The sequence below is a fragment of the Coregonus clupeaformis genome, chromosome 12 (genome assembly GCF_020615455.1).
Source record: "Coregonus clupeaformis isolate EN_2021a chromosome 12, ASM2061545v1, whole genome shotgun sequence".
In the NCBI taxonomy this organism is placed as follows: Eukaryota; Metazoa; Chordata; class Actinopteri; order Salmoniformes; family Salmonidae; genus Coregonus; species Coregonus clupeaformis.
Genome location: NC_059203.1, coordinates 32,359,419 through 32,377,396, shown reverse-complemented (window position 1 = coordinate 32,377,396; position 17,978 = coordinate 32,359,419). Strand labels below are relative to the sequence as shown.

At 41.9% G+C, this 17,978-nt stretch overlaps 1 protein-coding gene across 1 annotated transcript in view; it reads right to left on the bottom strand.

Annotated features, from left to right (window-relative positions):
• LOC121551550 (plexin-A1-like) overlaps positions 1–17,978 on the bottom strand; it is a 347,386-nt gene that overhangs the window by 58,131 nt on the left and 271,277 nt on the right. The window contains exons 13-16 of the mRNA XM_045223805.1: positions 17,531–17,682; positions 15,459–15,582; positions 15,183–15,319; positions 3,536–3,703 (exon numbers count right to left, since the gene is read on the bottom strand). Of these exons, the coding sequence (XP_045079740.1) occupies positions 3,536–3,703; positions 15,183–15,319; positions 15,459–15,582; positions 17,531–17,682 (581 nt within the window). The remainder of the gene's footprint in view (positions 1–3,535; positions 3,704–15,182; positions 15,320–15,458; positions 15,583–17,530; positions 17,683–17,978) is intronic.

The window sequence follows — 17,978 nt, the reverse complement described above, 5'->3', positions numbered from 1 at the left end:
TCCCCTCCCTCAAACCTAACCTTAACCAAAACTGACCCAGGATCAGCATCTAGGGTCAACTTCACCTTGTGAGTGCTCCAGCACATTGTTTCCTCACCTGGATCCACTCTCCATTGAACTTGCTTTTCAATCTACAATCTCTATGGGTCCCTATAAGCAACTATAAATACATATTAAAGGGGCACTTCATCACTTTTTAAACTCAAATCCATTATGTCCAGCAGCACCATACATGTAGTCAAAAAGATTCGTTTTCAGTTGAAAAGTGTTGAAGTGTCCCTTTAATACCTATTATGTATTTATAATGCATTACAAGACAGGTGGCCCATAGAAAGTGTTCCAGAAAGATATAACTTCTGTAAAATACATTGTGTCTGTAACATTTACATAGTATGTATAAATTGGAAGTAGAAGCCTAAGTGTTGTTGTCCATTACTTTACTCTAATTAGGAGAGGGGTTGTAGGGTTAGGGGAAAATAAGAAGGGAAAATATACTTTAAAAAGATATGTATACAGTTGAAGTCGGCGGTTTACATACACCTTAGCCAAATACATTTAAACTCTGTTTTTCACAATTCCTGACATTTAATCCTAGTAAAAATTCCCTGTCTTAGGTCAGTTAGGATCACCATTTTATTTTAAGAATGTCAAATGTCCGAATAATAGTAGAGAGAATGATTTATTTCAGCTTTTATTAATTTCATCACATTCCCAGTGGGTCAGAAGTTTACATACACTCAATTAGTATTTGGTAGCATGACCTTTAAATTGTTTAACTTGGGTCAAACGTTTAGGGTAGCCTTCCACAAGCTTTTTACAATAAGTTGGGTGAATTTTGGCCCATTCCTCCTGACAGAGCTGGTGTAACTGAGTCAGGTTTGTAGGCCTCCTTGCTTGCACACGCTTTTTCAGTTCTGCCCACACATTTTCTATAGGATTGAGGTCAGGGCTTTGTGATGGCCACTTTTTGCCACAACTTTGGAAGTATGCTTGGGGTCATTGTCCATTTGAAGACCCATTTGTGACCAAGCTTTAACTTCCTGACTGATGTCTTGAGATGTTGCTTCAATATATCCACATAATTTTCCTTCTTCATGATGCCATCTATTTTGTGAAGTGCACCAGTCCCTCCTGCAGCAAAGCACCCCCACAGCATGATGCTGCCACCCCCGTGCTTCACGGTTGGGATGGTGTTCTTCGGCTTGCAAGCCACCCTCTTTTTCATCCAAACATAACGATGGTCATTCTGGCCAAACAGTTCTATTTTGTTTCATCAGACCAGAGGACATTTCGCCAAAAAGCACGATCTTGTCCCCATGTGCAGTTGCAAACCGTAGTCTGGCTTTTTTAAGGCGGTTTTGGAGCAGTGGCTTCTTCCTTGCCGAGCGGCCTTTCAGGTTATGTCGATATAGGACTCGTTTTTACTGTGGATATAGATACTTTTGTACCTGTGTCCTCCAGCATCTTCACAAGGTCCTTTGCTGTTCTTCTGGGATTGATTTGCACTTTTCGCACCAAAGTACGTTCATCTCTAGGAGACATAACACGTCTCCTTCCTGAGCGGTATGACGGCTGTGTGGTCCCATGGTGATTATACTTGCGTACTATTGTTTGTACAGATGAACATGGTACCTTCAGACGTTTGGAAATTGCTCCCAAGGATGAACCAGACTTGTGGAGGTCTACCATTTTTTTTCTGAGGTCTTGGCTGATTTCTTTTGATTTTCCCATGATGTCAAGCAAAGAGGCACTGAGTTTGAAGGTAGGCCTTGAAATACATCCACAGGTACACCTGCAATTGACTCAAATGATGTCAATTATCTTATCAGAAGCTTCTAAAGCCATGACATCATTTTCTGGAATTTTCCAAGCTGTTTAAAGGCACAGTCAACTTAGTGTATTTAAACTTCTGACCCACTGGAATTGTGATACATTAAATTATAAGTGAAATAATCTGTCTGTAAACAATTGTTGGAAAATTACTTGTGTCATGCACAAATTAGATGTCCTAACCGACTTGCCAAATCTATAGTTTGTTAACAAGAAATTTGTGGAGTGGTTGAAAAAACGACTTTTAATGATTTTTGGTTTCAACCGCCGTGTGTTTGTGAGACGCGGTGTGGGTGAACCGATTATCTCCGCATGTGTATTTCCCACCGTAAAGCATTAAGGAGGAGGTGTGGAGGTGCTTTGCTGGTGACACTTTCTGTGATTTATTTAGAATTCAAGGCACACTTAAGCAGCATGGCTACCACAGCATTCTGCAGCGATACACCATCCCATCTGGTTTGGGACTATCATTTGTTTTTCAACAGGACAATGACCCAACACACCTCCAGGCTGTTTAAGGGCTATTTTACCAAGAAGGAGAGTGATGGAGTGCTGCATCAGATGTCCTCCACAATCCCCCGACCTAAACCAAATTGAGATGGTTTGGGATGAGTCGGACCGCAGTGTGAAGGAAAAGCAGCCAACAAGTGCTCAGCATATGTGGGAACTCCTTCAAGACTCTTGGAAAAGCATTCCAGGTGAAGCTGGTTGAGAGAATGCCAAGAGTGTGCAAAGCTGTCATCAAGGCAAAGGGTGGCTATTTGAAGAATCTCAAATATAAAATATATTTAGATTTGTTTAACACTTTATTGGTTACTACATGATTCCATATGTGTTATTTCATAGTTTTGATTTCTTCACTATTAGTCTACAATGTAGAAAATAGTACAAATAAAGAAAAAACCTTGAATGAATAGGTGTTCTTAAACCTTTGACCAGTAGTGTATAAAAACATAAAAAAATATATTTAAAAAATAGCACTTCAGTCAATTAGACGGTGTGACTTGACAGAAGCCACATTACTATTTCAGGGAACATCAAGAGTGTTATCTGCCTGCCTGGTAGCTACTGGTTTACATTCAGATAGAATTGAGAAATGAACGCAACTCAGTTTTTCTAGATCATTCTATCGAGCCCATTTTGCATCGGAATCCACTTCCTGCTCTGTACACAGCTTGTGTTTGTTCATAAATATTCCTGCAGCAAACTGTGTCGCCACGCTGTCTCATTTGAATAAGTCAGAGAGTATTTATACTGTCTTTGCATCGACTGCAATACAAACTACGGGCATCTTCAGAGTCCCCTTTTTTCAGCAAAGATTTGCTATTGTATCAGTTTTCAGGGTGGAAAAAATAGTGGTAACAAATTCAAGTATACCTGTGAGTTTTGCCATCTCTCCATACAGTGTATCATAAAGTGCACCTACAGCATACTTGACTGAGTACTAAGGCTAATACTCACACCCAAATCGACCCTTACTCCCTATGTACTGAGATCTGAGATGACTGGATAGGCCTAAGCAATATAGTTGAAAGAGGGAGCTAGTACCACATTACTTTTGCCTTACACCTGTCCATTCCTTTCAGATCTCTACATAGAATTAAAACACAAATTAAACTGTTTTGTCCAACAAAAGATCTAAAGCAATCTGTTAAGACCAGTTAAGACCATATAAGCCCAGTACCACCCAGTTTAAGACCCTCACCTAGCGATGCTCCAGTCAGGTTCAATCTTGAGGATGGTGGGGTCATCGGTGTAGATGAATTTGACCTCTGGGTTCCTGAGCTCAGCTGAGTTGATGTCCACCATGACGGGGGTACCTCCAGGACTCTGACCCTCCGGGGTCACACACACCATCTCCCTGGCACTCCGCCTGGAAGGGAAGAGGGAGTGTGTAACATGAAGGAAAAGCCATGTCACACATACACAGAAGCGCTCTAACTGAGATGAGGGCCACACGAGGCAAACAGAGACAAAAAAATAACATCACACATAACCTCTCTGCTCTGTAAAGAACTTCAACAACGCTAAACATGACACACACCCACCCACACAATAACTCTAAGGGCGTTTTCACGCATAGTTTTGAGCTATAGTTCAAATCAGAGTTCGGTTATTTGTTACATTGTATTTTCTAAATTTTTCCTGGTTACTAAAATGCCTAAACAAAACCACATGTTGATGAAAGTCATTGGTTTATTGGAAAAAAATGCTAACGTTACATCCATCTATGATTATCAAAAAGCATAACTTGTGTGTCCCAAACGTCATATTACTTTCGCTTTGGTCTTCCAACAACATGTGGGAGAAAACAGCGCAATAGCCGCTAACTGTGACGTGAATAGCCTTTATTCAGTGGACTATGTCCCTGGAACAGCCCCAGTCTCCCCAAATCTGCATTGGATGCGCTCATAAATGCGCTGCTACTCAAATAATGTTTCAGAGATATGAAGTTATGGTACTGCGTGCATTTCATAAAATGCTCTCAGTCAAACAACCACTAATACTGCGCGCCTGTGTTTGGTCTGCATTCTCACCTGCAGCGAACCACACCATGGTATGAATGAAATCGGACCGAGACCACCCTTTTTGAGTGAACCACGGTGCACTGTTTAGTGCGCTCCCGAGGGCTGATAGTGTTCGAGTTCAGAAAAAAACGCTCCAAACCAATTTGGTGTCAAAGACCCGTAAGAGTGCCAAGAGCTGCAGTGCTTTCAGTCCAACATGCAGCGGTTTCATCAGACAGACTATCGCAGAGCTCAGGCTTCAAAGATCTGCTCTCTCTCTCTCCCTGACTGATCAGGAGCGGCAGCAGTCTGTTTCTGGAGACTGATCTGAAGTGGCAGCAGTCTCTCTCTCCCTGACTGATCTGAAGTGGCAGCAGTCTCTCTCTCCCTGGGGGCCATAGTCACCAAGAAAACAATTGGTAAAACACTACGCCGTGAAGGACTGAAATCCTGCAGCACCCTCAAGGTCCCCCTGCTCAAGAAAGCACATATACATGCCCGTCTGAAGTTTGCCAATGAACATCTGAATGATTCAGAGGAGAACTGGGTGAAAGTGTTGTGGTCAGATGAGACCAAAATGGAGCTCTTTGGCATCAACTCAACTCGCCGTGTTTGGAGGAGGAGGAATGCTGCCTATGACCCCAAGAACACCATCCCCACTGTCAAACATGGAGGTGGAAACATTATGCTTTGGGGGTGTTTTTCTGCTAAGGGGACAGGAAAACTTTACCGCATCAAAGGGACGATGGACAGGGCCATGTACCGTCAAATCTTGGGTGAGAACCTCCTTCCCTCAGCCAGGGCATTGAAAAAGGGTTGTGGATGGGTATTCCAGCATGACAATGACCCAAAACACACGGCCAAGGCAACAAAGGAGTAGCTCAAGAAGAAGCACATTAAGGTCCTGGAGTGGCCTAGCCAGTCTCCAGACCTTAATCCCATAGAAAATCTGTGGAGGGAGCTGAAGGTTTGAGTTGCCAAACGTCAGCCTCGAAACCTTAATGACTTGGAGAAGATCTGCAAAGAGGAGTGGGACAAAATTCCTCCTGAGATGTGTGCAAACCTGGTGGCCAACTACAAGAAACGTCTGACCTCTGTGATTGCCAACAAGGGTTTTGCCACCGAGTACTAAGTCATGTTTTGCAGAGGGGTCAAATACTTATTTCCCTCATTAAAATGCAAATCAATTTATAAAATGTTTGACATGCGTTTTTCTGGATTTTTTTGTTGTTATTCTGTCTCTCACTGTTCAAATAAACCGACCATTAAAATTATAGACTGATCATTTCTTAGTCAGTGGGCAAACGTACAAAATATTTTCTCCCTCACTGTATATTTTTGGCCTTACAGCTATTAGCCAATACAAACGCATTGAATAACTGATTTACTACATGGAACAACATATAGTCCCCCCAAAAAAATCTAAAGGAAGTTTGTTCTGAAGTGTCTGTCCTATATCTGAGAGATATCTTTCGTGTATTTAACCCATTATTTTTGTCACTAAACAGTCTCCCTAGTGCATTCAGAAAATATTCAGTCCTCTTGACTTCTTCCACATTTTGTTATGTTACAGCCTTATTCCAAAATGTATTACAGTGCCTTGCAAAAGTATTCATCCCCCTTGCCGTTTTTTCTATTTTGTTGCATTACAACCTGTAATTTAAATAGATTTTTATTTGGATTTCATGTAATGGACATACACAAAATTCCAAATTGGTGAAGTGAAATGAAAAAAATTACTTGAAAATTCTAAAAAATGTATCACGGAAAAGTGGATGCGTGCATATGTATTCATCCCCTTTGCTATGAAGCCCCTAAATAAGATCTGGTGCAACCAATTACCTTCAGAAGTCACATAGTTAGTTAAATAAAGTCAACCTGTGTGCAATCTAAGTGTCACATGATCTGTCACATGATCTCAGTATATATACACCTGTTCTGAAAGGCCCCAGAGTCGGCAACACCACTAAGCAAGCGGCACCATGAAGATCAAGGAGCTCTCCAAACAGGTCAGGGACAAAGCTGTGGAGAAGTACAGATCAGGGTTGAGTTATAAAAAAAGATCAGAAACTTTGAACATCCCACGGAGCACCATTAAATCCATTATAAAAAAATTGAAAGAATATGGCACCACAACAAACCAGCCAAGAGAGGGCCGCCCACCAAAACTCACAGACCAGGTAAGGAGGGCTTAATCAGAGAGGCAACAAAGAGACCAAAGATAACCCTGAAGGAGCTGCAAAGCTCCACAGTGGAGATTGGAGTATCTGTCCATAGGACCACTTTAAGACATACACTCCACAGAGCTGGGCTTTACGGAAGTGGCCAGAAAAAAGCCATTGCTTAAAGAAAAAAATAAGCAAACACGTTTGGTGTTTGACAAAAGGCATGTGGGAGACTCCTCAAACATATGGAAGAAGGTACTCTGGTCAGATGAGACATTTTGGCCATCAAGGAAAATGTCTGGCGCAAACCCAACACCTCTCATCACCCCGAGAACACCATCCCCACAGTGAAGCATGGTGGTGGCAGCATCATGCTGTGGGGATGTTTTTCCATCGGCAGGGACTGGGAAACTGGTCAGAATTGAAGGAATGATGGATGGCACTAAATACAGGGAATTTGTTGAGGGAAACCTGTTTCAGTCTTCCAGAGATTTGAGATTGTGACAGAGGTTCAGCTTCCAGCAAGACAATGACCCTAAGCATACTGCTAAAGCAACACTCGAGTGGTTTAAAGGGAAACATTTAAATGTCTTGGAATGGCCTAGTCAAAGCCCAGACCTCAATCCAATTGAGAATCTGTGGTATGACTTACAGCGGAACCCATCCGACTTGAAGGAGCTGGAGCAGTTTTGCCTTGAAGAATGGGCAAAAATCCCAGTGGCTAGATGTGCCAAGCTTATAGAGACATACCCCAAGAGACGTGCAGCTGTAATTGCTGCAAAAAGGTGGCTCAAGTTTTCTGTTTTTTTTTGTTGGTCTTATTTCTTCTTTGTTTCACCCCCAAAAATATTTTGCATCTTCAAAGTGGTAGGCATGTTGTAAATCAAATGATACAAATTTTAATTCCAGGTTGTCAGGCAACAAAATAGGAAAAATGTCAAGGGGGGTGAATACTTTCGCAAGCCACTGTACATAGCCACTGTACATTTTTTTATCAATATACAAACAATACCCCATAATGACAAAGCGAATACAGGTTTTTAGAAATATTAGCACATTCATAAAAATAATAAAAACAGAAATACCTTATTTACATAAGTATTCAGACCCTTTGCTATGAGACTCAAAATTGAGCTCAGGTGCATCATGTTTCCATTGATCATCCTTGAGATGTTTCCACAACTTGATTGGAGTCTGCCTGTGGTATATTAAATTGTTTGGACATGATTTGGAAAGGCACACACCTGTCTATATAAGGTCCAACAGTTGACAGTGTATGTCAGAGCAAAAACAAAGCCATTAAGTCGAAGGAATTTTCCGTAGAGTACTGAGACAGGATTGTGTCGAGGCACAGATCTGGGGAAGGGTAACAAAAAAGTTTTCCAAAAGGCACCTACAGGATTCTCAGACCATGAGAAACAAGATTATCTGGTCTGATGAAAGCAAGATTGAACTCCTTGGCCTGAATGCCAAGTGTCATGTTTGGAGGAAACCAGGCACCATCCCTGCCGTGAAGCATGGTGGTGGCAGCATCATGCTGTGGGGATGTTTTTCAGCGGCAGGGACTGGGAGTCTAGTCAGGATCGAGGGAAAGATGAACGGAGCAACGTACAGAGAGATCTTTGATGAAAACCTGCTCCAGAGTGCTCAGGACCTCAGACTGGGGTGAAGGTTCACCTTCTAACAGGACAATGACCCTAAGCACACAGCCAAGACAACGCAGGAGTGCTTTGGGACAAGTCTCTGAATATCCTTGAGTGGCACAGCCAGAGGCCGGAATTGAACCTGATCGAACATCTCTGGAGAGACCTGAAAATAGCTGTGCAGTGACGCTCCTAATCCAACCTGACAGAGCTTGAGAGGATCTGCAGAGAAGAATGGGAGACACTCCCCAAATACAGGTGTGCCAAGCTTGTAGCATCAGACCGAAGAGGACTCGAGGGTGTAATCGCTGTCAAAGGTGCTTCAACAAAGTACTGAGTAAAGGGTATGAATACTTATGTAAATGTAATATTTCCGTTTGTTATTTTTAATACATTAGCAACAATGTCTAACAACCTGTTTTTGCTTTGGCATTATAGGGTATAGTGTGAAGATTGCTGAGAAAAACAAGAACTATTTAATCAATTGTAGAATAAGGCTGTAACGTAACAAAATGTGGAAAAGTCAAGGGGGCTGAATTGTTTCCAAATGTACTGTACTTCCATAAAACATGTTCAACTGGTACCGGGGGACCTTCAGACTAGTCATTTTGGCCTGTGAGTGTCGTAGAGCAAAACAACCAACATGTACGTGTTCGTGAGAGTCTCACCTTTCCATGGAGGGGTTACACATTAGTGTGCAGCCCTAACTGTTTGGACAGAAGTTTTTTTAGGGGGTAGATCAGCTTTAATATTGCAGATAGATTGTAACTTCCATCAATGTAATTGTCTGCATCACTTCCAATCCCCATATGGTTTTTTTTCTCGCAAATATATATATACAGACAGAAGTTGGCAGATCGGCTGTACTGACTTCAGATGAGTCCCAAGACGCTTGTGGGGTTCGTAGAGCAAAACGGACAACACCACCGTGTTTTTGGGATGTCTCATGGTCTGACAAACACTGCTCTAGCTCTGTCACCTTTCCCCACAGTTGCGGAAGTGCGACATAGGCAGATGCGGTGGATCGAGACACATCCAATGCAAAAAACATATCTCTTAAACTGACAGATTTTTATGGGGATGTTCTTCTTATGTTAATTATATTATGCTAATTAGATATCGACCTTAGGGGGTTAAGGTTAGGGTTAAGGTTAGGAGTTAAGGTTTTGGGGTTAAAGTCTTGCGGTTAGGGAAAATTAAATGTTGAATGGGAATACAAATTCACGTCAAAAAAGCTATGTGTGTGGGGGTGTGTGTGTGTAGAGGCTGTGTGTGTGTGTGAGCGCGTGAGTTTTTAATGTGTATATTTGTGAACGGATGCACATGTATGGTGTGCATACACACATTGGTGTGTGCATGTGTGTATTTGTATTTATTAAGGATCCCCATTTATTCCTGCCAAGGCAGCAGCTATTCTTCCTGGGGTCCAGCAACATGAAGGCGGTTATATACAATTTAAAATATTACATGACATTACATTTTATAACACTTTTCACAACACATTAAGTGTGTTCCCTTAGGCCACTACTCTACTACTACATATCTACAATCCAACATCCATGTGTACGTGTGTGTAGAGTGCGTGTCTTATCATGTGTATGTGTAGGCGTGTCTGTGCCTGTGTCTCTTCACAGTCCCAGCTGTTCCATAAGGTGTATTTGTATCTGTTTTTTAAATCTGATTCTACTGCTTGCATCAGTTACCTGATGTGGAATAGAGTTCCATGTAGCCATGGCTCTATGTAGTACTGTGCGCCTCCCATATTCTGTTCTTGACTTGGGGATTGTGAAGAGACCTTTGGTGGCACGTCTTGTGGGGTATGCATAGGTGTCCGAGCTGTGTGCTAGTAGTTTAAACAGACACCTTGGTGCATTCAGCATGTCAACACTTCTTTCAAAAACAGGTAGTGATGAAGTCAATCTCTCCTCCGCATTGAGAGATTTACATGCATATTATTTATGTTAGCTCTGTGTTCTGAGCCTGTTCTGAGACAATTGTACTTTTCTGAGGTCCCTCTTTGTGGCACCTGACCACACGACTGAAAAGTAGTCCAGGTTTGACAAAACTAGGGCCTGTAGGACCTGCCTTGTTGATAGTGTTGTTTAAAAGGCGGAGTTGCGTTTTATTATGGACAGACTTCTCCCCATCTAAGCTACTGTTTTATAAACATGTTTTGATCATGACAGTTTACAATCCAGGGTTACTCCAAACATTTTAGTCACCTCAACTTGCTCAATTTCCACATTATTTATTCCAAGATTTAGTTGAGGTTTAGAGTTTAGTGAATGATTTGTCCCAAATACACTGCTTTTAGTTTTTATTTATTTAGTTATTTAGGGCTAACTTATTCCTTGCCACTCATTCTGAAACTAACTGCTGCTCTTTGTTAAGTGTTACAGTGATTTCACTTGCTGTTTTAGCTGACATGAATAGCGTTGAGTCATATGCATACATAGACACACTGGCTTTACTCAAAGCCAGTGGCATGTCAAGATTGAAAAAAGTAAGGGGCCTAGACAGCTGCCCTGGGGAATTCCTGTTTCTACCTGGATTATGTTGGAAAGGCTTCCTTTAAAGAACACCCTCTGTGTTCTGTTAGACATGTAACTCTGTATCCACAATATAGCAGGTGGAGTAAAGCCATACCACATACGTTTTTCCATCAGCAGACTATGATCAATAATGTCAAAAGCCGCACTGAAGTCTAACGAAACAGCTCCCATAATCTTTTCATCATCAATTTCTCTCAGCCAATCAGTAATTTGTGTAAGTGCCGTGCTTGTTGAATGTCCTTCCCTATCAGCGTGCTGAAAGTCTGTCGTCAATTTGTTTACAGTAAAACAGCAGTGTATCTTGTCAAAAGTTTACTAAGGGTTGGTAACAGGATGTTTGGTCGGCTATTTGAGCCAGTAAAGGGGGCTTTACTATTCTTGGGTAGTGACTTTTGCTTCCCTCCAGGACTGAGGGCACACACTTTCTACTAGGCTTAGATTAAAGATTTGGCAAATAGCAGTGGCAATATTGTCCGCAATTATCCTCAGTAATTTTCCATGCAAGTTTTCAGACCCCGGTGGCTTGTCATTGTTGATCGACAACAATACGTTTTTCACCTCTTCCACATTCACTTTACAAAATTCAAAATTACAATGCTTGTCTTTCATAATTTGATCAGTTATACTTAGATGCATAGTGTCAGCGTTTGTTGCTAGCATGTCATGCCTAAGTTTGCTAATCTTGCCAATGAAAAAAACTGAGTAATTGGCAATATCAGTGGGTTTTGTGATGAGTCATCTGACTTAATGAATGATGGAGCTGAGTTTGCCTTTTTGCCCAAAACTTCATTTAAGGTGCTCCAAAGATTTTTACTGTCATTCTTTATATACTTTATCTTTGTTTCATAGTTTAGTTTCTTCTTTTTATTCAGTTTAGTCACATGATTTCTCAATTTGCAGTACGTTTGCCAATCGGTTGTGCAGCCAGACTTATTTGCCATTCCTTTTGCCTCATCCCTCTCAACCATACAATTCTTTAATTCCTCATCAATCCACAGGGATTTAACAGTTTTTCCTGTCATTTTCTTAATGGGTGCATGTTTATTAGTAACTGGAATAAGCAATTTCATAAATATGTGAAGAGCAGCGTCTGGTTGCTCCTTATTACACACCACAGACCAACACATATTATTTATATCAACAACACAGGAATCACTACAAAACATATTGTATGACCTCTTATACACTATATTAGGCCCAGCCTTTTGAACTTTGGTTTTCCTAGATATGGCTACTATATTGTGATCACTACATCTGATGGATTTGGATACTGCTTTAAATATTATCTTTGCAGCATTAGTAAATATGTGATCAATACATGTTGATGATTTCATTCCTGTGCGGTTTGTAACTACCCTGGTAAGTTGACTGATAACCTGAACAATGTTGCAGGCACTGGTTACAGTTTGAAGCTTTTTCTTGAGTGAGCAGCTTGATGAAAGCCAGTCAATATTTAAGTCACCTAGAAAATATGCCTCTCTGTTGATATCACATACATTATCAAGCATTTCACACGTTATCCAGATACTGACTGTTAGCACTTGGTGGTCTACAGCAGCTTCCCACCAGAATGGGCTTTTGGTGAGGCAGATGAACCTGTAGCCATATTACTTCAATAGTGTGTGATGAGTGCTTTCCTATCCTACACAACAATTATTTCATACATAAATCCCATCTATTGTGGACCAGAAACAGAGAGAAGGAAAGAGGACGAAAACACATTAGTGAGACGACAGCAGTTGAGGGGAAACTAAGTGGAAGAGAAAATAAGCTAGGATGCATTTCTGCAAGCACATCCCGGCTGTCTCGTAACAAGCAATTTAAACGCCCCGTCTTCCAGAAGAAGGGGAGGAAAATAAGAAAAAGAAAAGCGCCTTTTCCACATTCCGCTCGCGCCGCCTCGTTGCCCGGGCAACCACTTTCATAACACTCGTCGGCGAAACCTGCGGTGCACCGTACATATTTTGACAAGTTTGTTGTCAGCCGGCACAAAAGAATGGGAGAAGAGAGAGAGAGGGCCAGAAATAGAAAAACTGAAAGAAAGGGAAGAAAGGGGTTGCAGAGGGAGTAGCAGAATGATTAGGGTAAATACACTTTGATTAAATTGGTCGTGTTGAACTCTGAGACAAAGAAAAAAACATTTGGACATGAGGGACACGGGGAAAAGAGAGGTCACTTTTCAAATCCATTATTTTAGGGACATAGAGCGTCGCTATGCTAGAGCAGGTCTGAAAGGACAATGCTATGTATGTTCTGTTCTAATATCAAAAGTCTAGTGCAGGGGGTCACCAACATTTTCTAGCATGAGAGCTACTTTTAAAAAATGAAACTTGTCTCGAGCTACTATTTTTTTTATAGCTTTCAAATCGTCACATTCTTCTCTTCTCCATTACCCTGTAACTCTTCCCCTGGTCCTTGGTGTACAATAAATGCGTTTTCTGTTAATATACCTGGTAAAATAATGTTTAATAAACAACTAAGGGGGCCCCATAAAATTATATTTCCCTGAATTCTGTTTTCTCTTTCCTGGTTTGTGATTTTCATCAGTTTTTTACTCGCAATATTACAATTATTCATAGAGAAATAACGAAAATTGATGTTTTGAGTCCATGTCAATGCTTAAAATACATATGAAGACCATTCTTGAGGTCTGGAAAAAAATGTAACATAAAAAAAAGAAAATGTAATTCCCCTTTAATTGAGCATCTAGCAAGAGAGGAATGTATCGGTGATGTTTCTGCTGTTAGGCCTACTGCTGCAACACATCATGGCAAAGTTTGCAAAACAATCGCCACCCAATTGATACAAAAAATCCTTCTATAGTTCTGTCAGGTAAGCCTACTTTCCATTTAACATTTAATTGAGTAGGTTTTAGACTAAAGTCTTTCCGTCTACCCACAAGACTGTTATCATTAGCATTGCTAACTGGCTACATACAGAGTGATAAACAAATGCTTGCACCAAACAGACAGACAGGAGCAATATTCCTGCAAATTAATTTACATTTTTACATTTTTTGTCATTTAGCAGATGCTCTTATCTAGAGCGACTTACAGTTAGTGAGTGCATACATTTTCATACTGGCAGATATTGTGTTACGTTTGAATTTTTTAAGCCAATTGTGGCTAACCAGGGGTGGGATAATGTCAATGTGGCTTGATTGAACTAGACAAGGTGGCAGCAAACCTCCCAGTGGGCATCCACGTCCTTGATTTCACCTATCCTGTGTTTTCAGGTTAGTGCAGATGAAGGAGATTAGGGGAGGAAGCTACCTTTGATTATTGAGATGAGCCCTCATGTGACTTTAGCAGAACAGCTCAAGATGACTAACCCTAACCATAACCATATCATACACCATCATATTATATTACAGCTCAAGATGACTAACCCTAACCCTATCATATTACAGCTCAAGATGACTAACCCTAACCATAACACTAACCCTATCATACACTATCATATTATATTATTATTATTATTATCCCTTTGTATCACTAGTATTTGGAATTCTATACTATACCAAAGACAGAAGCTGTCTTTTCAGAGTCAGTGAAGGTTTTAGCTCAACATGTTTCCCCATATCAACAGATGTCATTGCAGCATGCATGTATTCCCCTTGTATAAACCCTGTCACATATGGCTGTCTATATACCACCTACCAATCATGTTGATAGTGCTTACATTAAATCTAAAGCTAATTGTTCCGAAAAACTACAGTCTGCGTAGCAAGATAAATGTATGGGTATTTCCAGGGTCTTCAAAAGGGGGCTGAACTGGCTAATTTTGCCTCAATTTTCCTCCTCCTCATTAATAAATGTGACTGAGAAGATGAGATTTGTGTCTTGGGGGGTGGTTTGATGTGGGCTGTGAATGTTTGATTGTCTTCTCCCATGTTCTTCTCTCATTCAGCTCTCTTTTCATTTTCTATGTATCCCAACCCTCTTCTTAGAGGTGTTAACAAGGCACTCTCCTCTCTGTGAGGTGTTCTCGCCATCTGCTAACATGTTCATTTGCAGTTTTAGATGAGTGCACGGTACGCTGCGAGAACACTGTGTGTGTGTGTGTTTCACCATGACAGACTATGGAGAGAGAGCGCTCGTTGCAGGAGAACATACTCTCTCTGTATTGTGCATTCTCGCCTTTCCAGCTTCTCTGAATCTCCCATCGAATGTTGGAGAACTTACCAAGCTCGTAACATGTAGCGCAATGGGCAAACATTATTACTGTAAAGAGTACTTGAAACCCTAATTCTAAATCATTGCTCTTCAATGGAAGGTAAACCATAGAAACAGAGGTTGGTCATTCCCATAGCAGAGATAGTCATTCCCGTCACAAATAACAGTAGTCATTCTCAAAATAAATGCAAGTTAGTCCGACCACTTACAGCAGTTATCGAATAGAGATATCGATACAGCACAATAATGTTATCAATAATAAACAATATCCCAAAGACAAGACAAGCGAGTGGGCGGTGTGAGAGCTTACCTCTCGAAGCGGCAGGGATGGAGGCCGATCTTGACAGCCACAGCGCTGCCCGCGTTGAGGTGGCTCCCCTCAATGGTGATGCGAGTTCCCCCCGAGAGGGGGCCCTTAGAGGGCTGTACACGCGTGAAATAGGGAGACTGGGGGTAGAGGAACACACCAAAAGAAGACGTCAGATATAGGAATTCATTTGTTCTGGAATCAACTGTTGTTTTTCAATTGATGAAAGAACACAACCTTACAGAAGGACATTTCAGCACAGGTATGATGGCAGCTTACCACAAAAGTGAAGGCCTTGGGTGAGATGACTTTGTAGTCGGTGTGTGTGCAGTCCCTCACACATACTTCCACGTGAGCCTCCTGAACCCGGTAACCTGTCGCATCAGCCAGCTTGCACACGATCCTGAGAGAGAGAGCGAGAGAGTGACACTACACATATGATCATAGCCATTGACATATCCATAGCATTAGTCCAAGGGTAACCAAGCCATAGAGCATATCAATAGCCCTGCACATTTCCATAGCCATGCTACTGTGTGTGATGGTGAGGACATCCACTTGTACCTTGAGAGGTACGATAGGAGAGAGAGGTTCCATGTGTCTCTATGAGTGTATTAGAGGATATTATAACCCCATAAGCCTTGTGTTTGGCCTTGGGCGGCGACTGGCCAAATGAAAATTCATTTTAGAAATGATTGAGGCAGAGGACGAGAGTCTGAGGTGGTTGGGCACTGCGGGCGAGAATACACACAGACATGTGCTAGCATGTGTGTAATCAGCGCAAACACACCACACACATAGGATTGTGCACACATACACGGATGCATGCATGCACACGCACACAGAGCCCTCACGTTTCACCCTCCTCAGACACTCTGGACTGTTAATTAGCCCCAGAAAATGAGAGAGAGAGAGAGAAAAGAGAGCTGGGTTTAAGTGAGAGGGGGGTGATTAATTGAACAAGCTCGTTTCCTCCCTCCCTCCCTCCCTCCCTCCCTCCCTCCCTCTATCCGCCTGCGATGAGTTATTAACTCAGCTGCTTTTGTCCTCGCTGTAGGTGGCCACGGTAACCGCTCTCCATCGCCGCGGCGATGACGTCCGCATTCCGATGCAATTATTTGTTTGGTCTCACGCAGGGAGGGACAATGATTAGAGTGAGGAGAGTTTTTAGGAGATGATTGTGTTAATGGAGCCATTTTTACTGGCATCATCACAGTGACGATAAGAGGAATATTAGGTAGACAAATTGGAACCAAATAACAGAGGGAGAGACAGAATTATAAACTGTATATGAGTGTAAGAAAAATAAGATTCTTAAGATGTACAGGTTTATTGGTTTGTGTGTAAACTCTATTTGCATGTACTGTATGCACACGACTTACTGTCAGAGTAAGCGTGTTTGCATGTGTGTGTGTGTGTGCATCTACTCCTTTGTGAGAGCGTGTGGGCTGAGCTTGACCAGACTTGAATAGGCGACGGCCTTCTCCAATCTCCACACCGCACCCACCATTTACCCCTAACCTTTGTGCTCATTGCCGTAACCCACCTCCTCCGTTACGGCTCTGACAAGGTTACAGAGATGACAGGAGCAGTCACTTCCGAGTCGCTCCATATGGGGAACATCACTTTTAATCACCATGAAAGGTTTAGTGCGGACCACTGCCGCCACGTTTGCCGTCATGGCAACGTGCCCTAATTGTAACCGGGGAGACGGGGGTTAAGCATTAGCCCTTCACGTTTGGAGGTGACAGCAGGGTTGAAACAAACACAAGTATCCTTGAAACAACTATCTTCATATACAGTAGGGTCCAAATATGTTTAAGTACAGATATAAAGTCAATCAGAAATATCCACACACTTTTATGATTGTAGGCTATTTGTCAGTACCGATGACAGCGACACAGTGTTTTTGTTTGTTGGCAGACTTTGTGGTGCTTCAAGAAATGCAGCTTTCCTTTAGTCATTTATGCTTCAAAACACTCAGGTCCTTCATTTCAGCATCATACACTCTCACTATGAGTCAATGAGAGTTTATGATGTCAGCGTGATTTGAATACGGTTGAAAATGTGTTTGTGCATGATCTGTATCTCTCCAGATGTCAGTGAGCCAGACAAGTCTCCTAGGATGCCAGCAAGTAAGATAATGTGACAATGGGTTAAAAGAGGAACAGGAGAGGGAGAGACAGAGATGAATGAGAAGAAAGTGAGATGGGTAGATAGAAAATAGGGCTAACAGGTGGAGGGAGGGATGGAGGGAGGGAGACATGCATACCGAGAGAGATAAAGAGATGGAGTAAGGCATCAAAACAGAGGACAGAGGCAGGAGGACAAAGAGACTAATAGTCACTCACTGTTCAGCGCTGATGTACTCTGCCTCCATGGGGGTGCAGGCCACCTTGCCGATGCGGACCCCTGTCTGGATGTCCTTGAACTGCAGACCCAGGTTCTCCCCTGTGATGGTCAGCATGGTTCCCCCCTGTCTGGGACCCGTCTCTGGAGACAACTGGAGAGGAGAGAGGACAGACATGAGTTTCTAGTTTTATTTCAAAACTCCAAACCCAACAATGCAGTAACCAATATAAATGTAACACTAAAAATAACATAAGGTAGAACATAAACACAGAATAAATAAAAATAAGAAGAACACGTGAAAGTAAGAAGCTATACACAGGGTCAGTTCCAATATCATATTTACAATGTGCAGGGATACTGGAGTGATAGAGGTAGATATGTACAGTGAGGGAAAAAAGTATTTGATCCCCTGCTGATTTTGTACGTTTGCCCACTGACAAAGAAAGG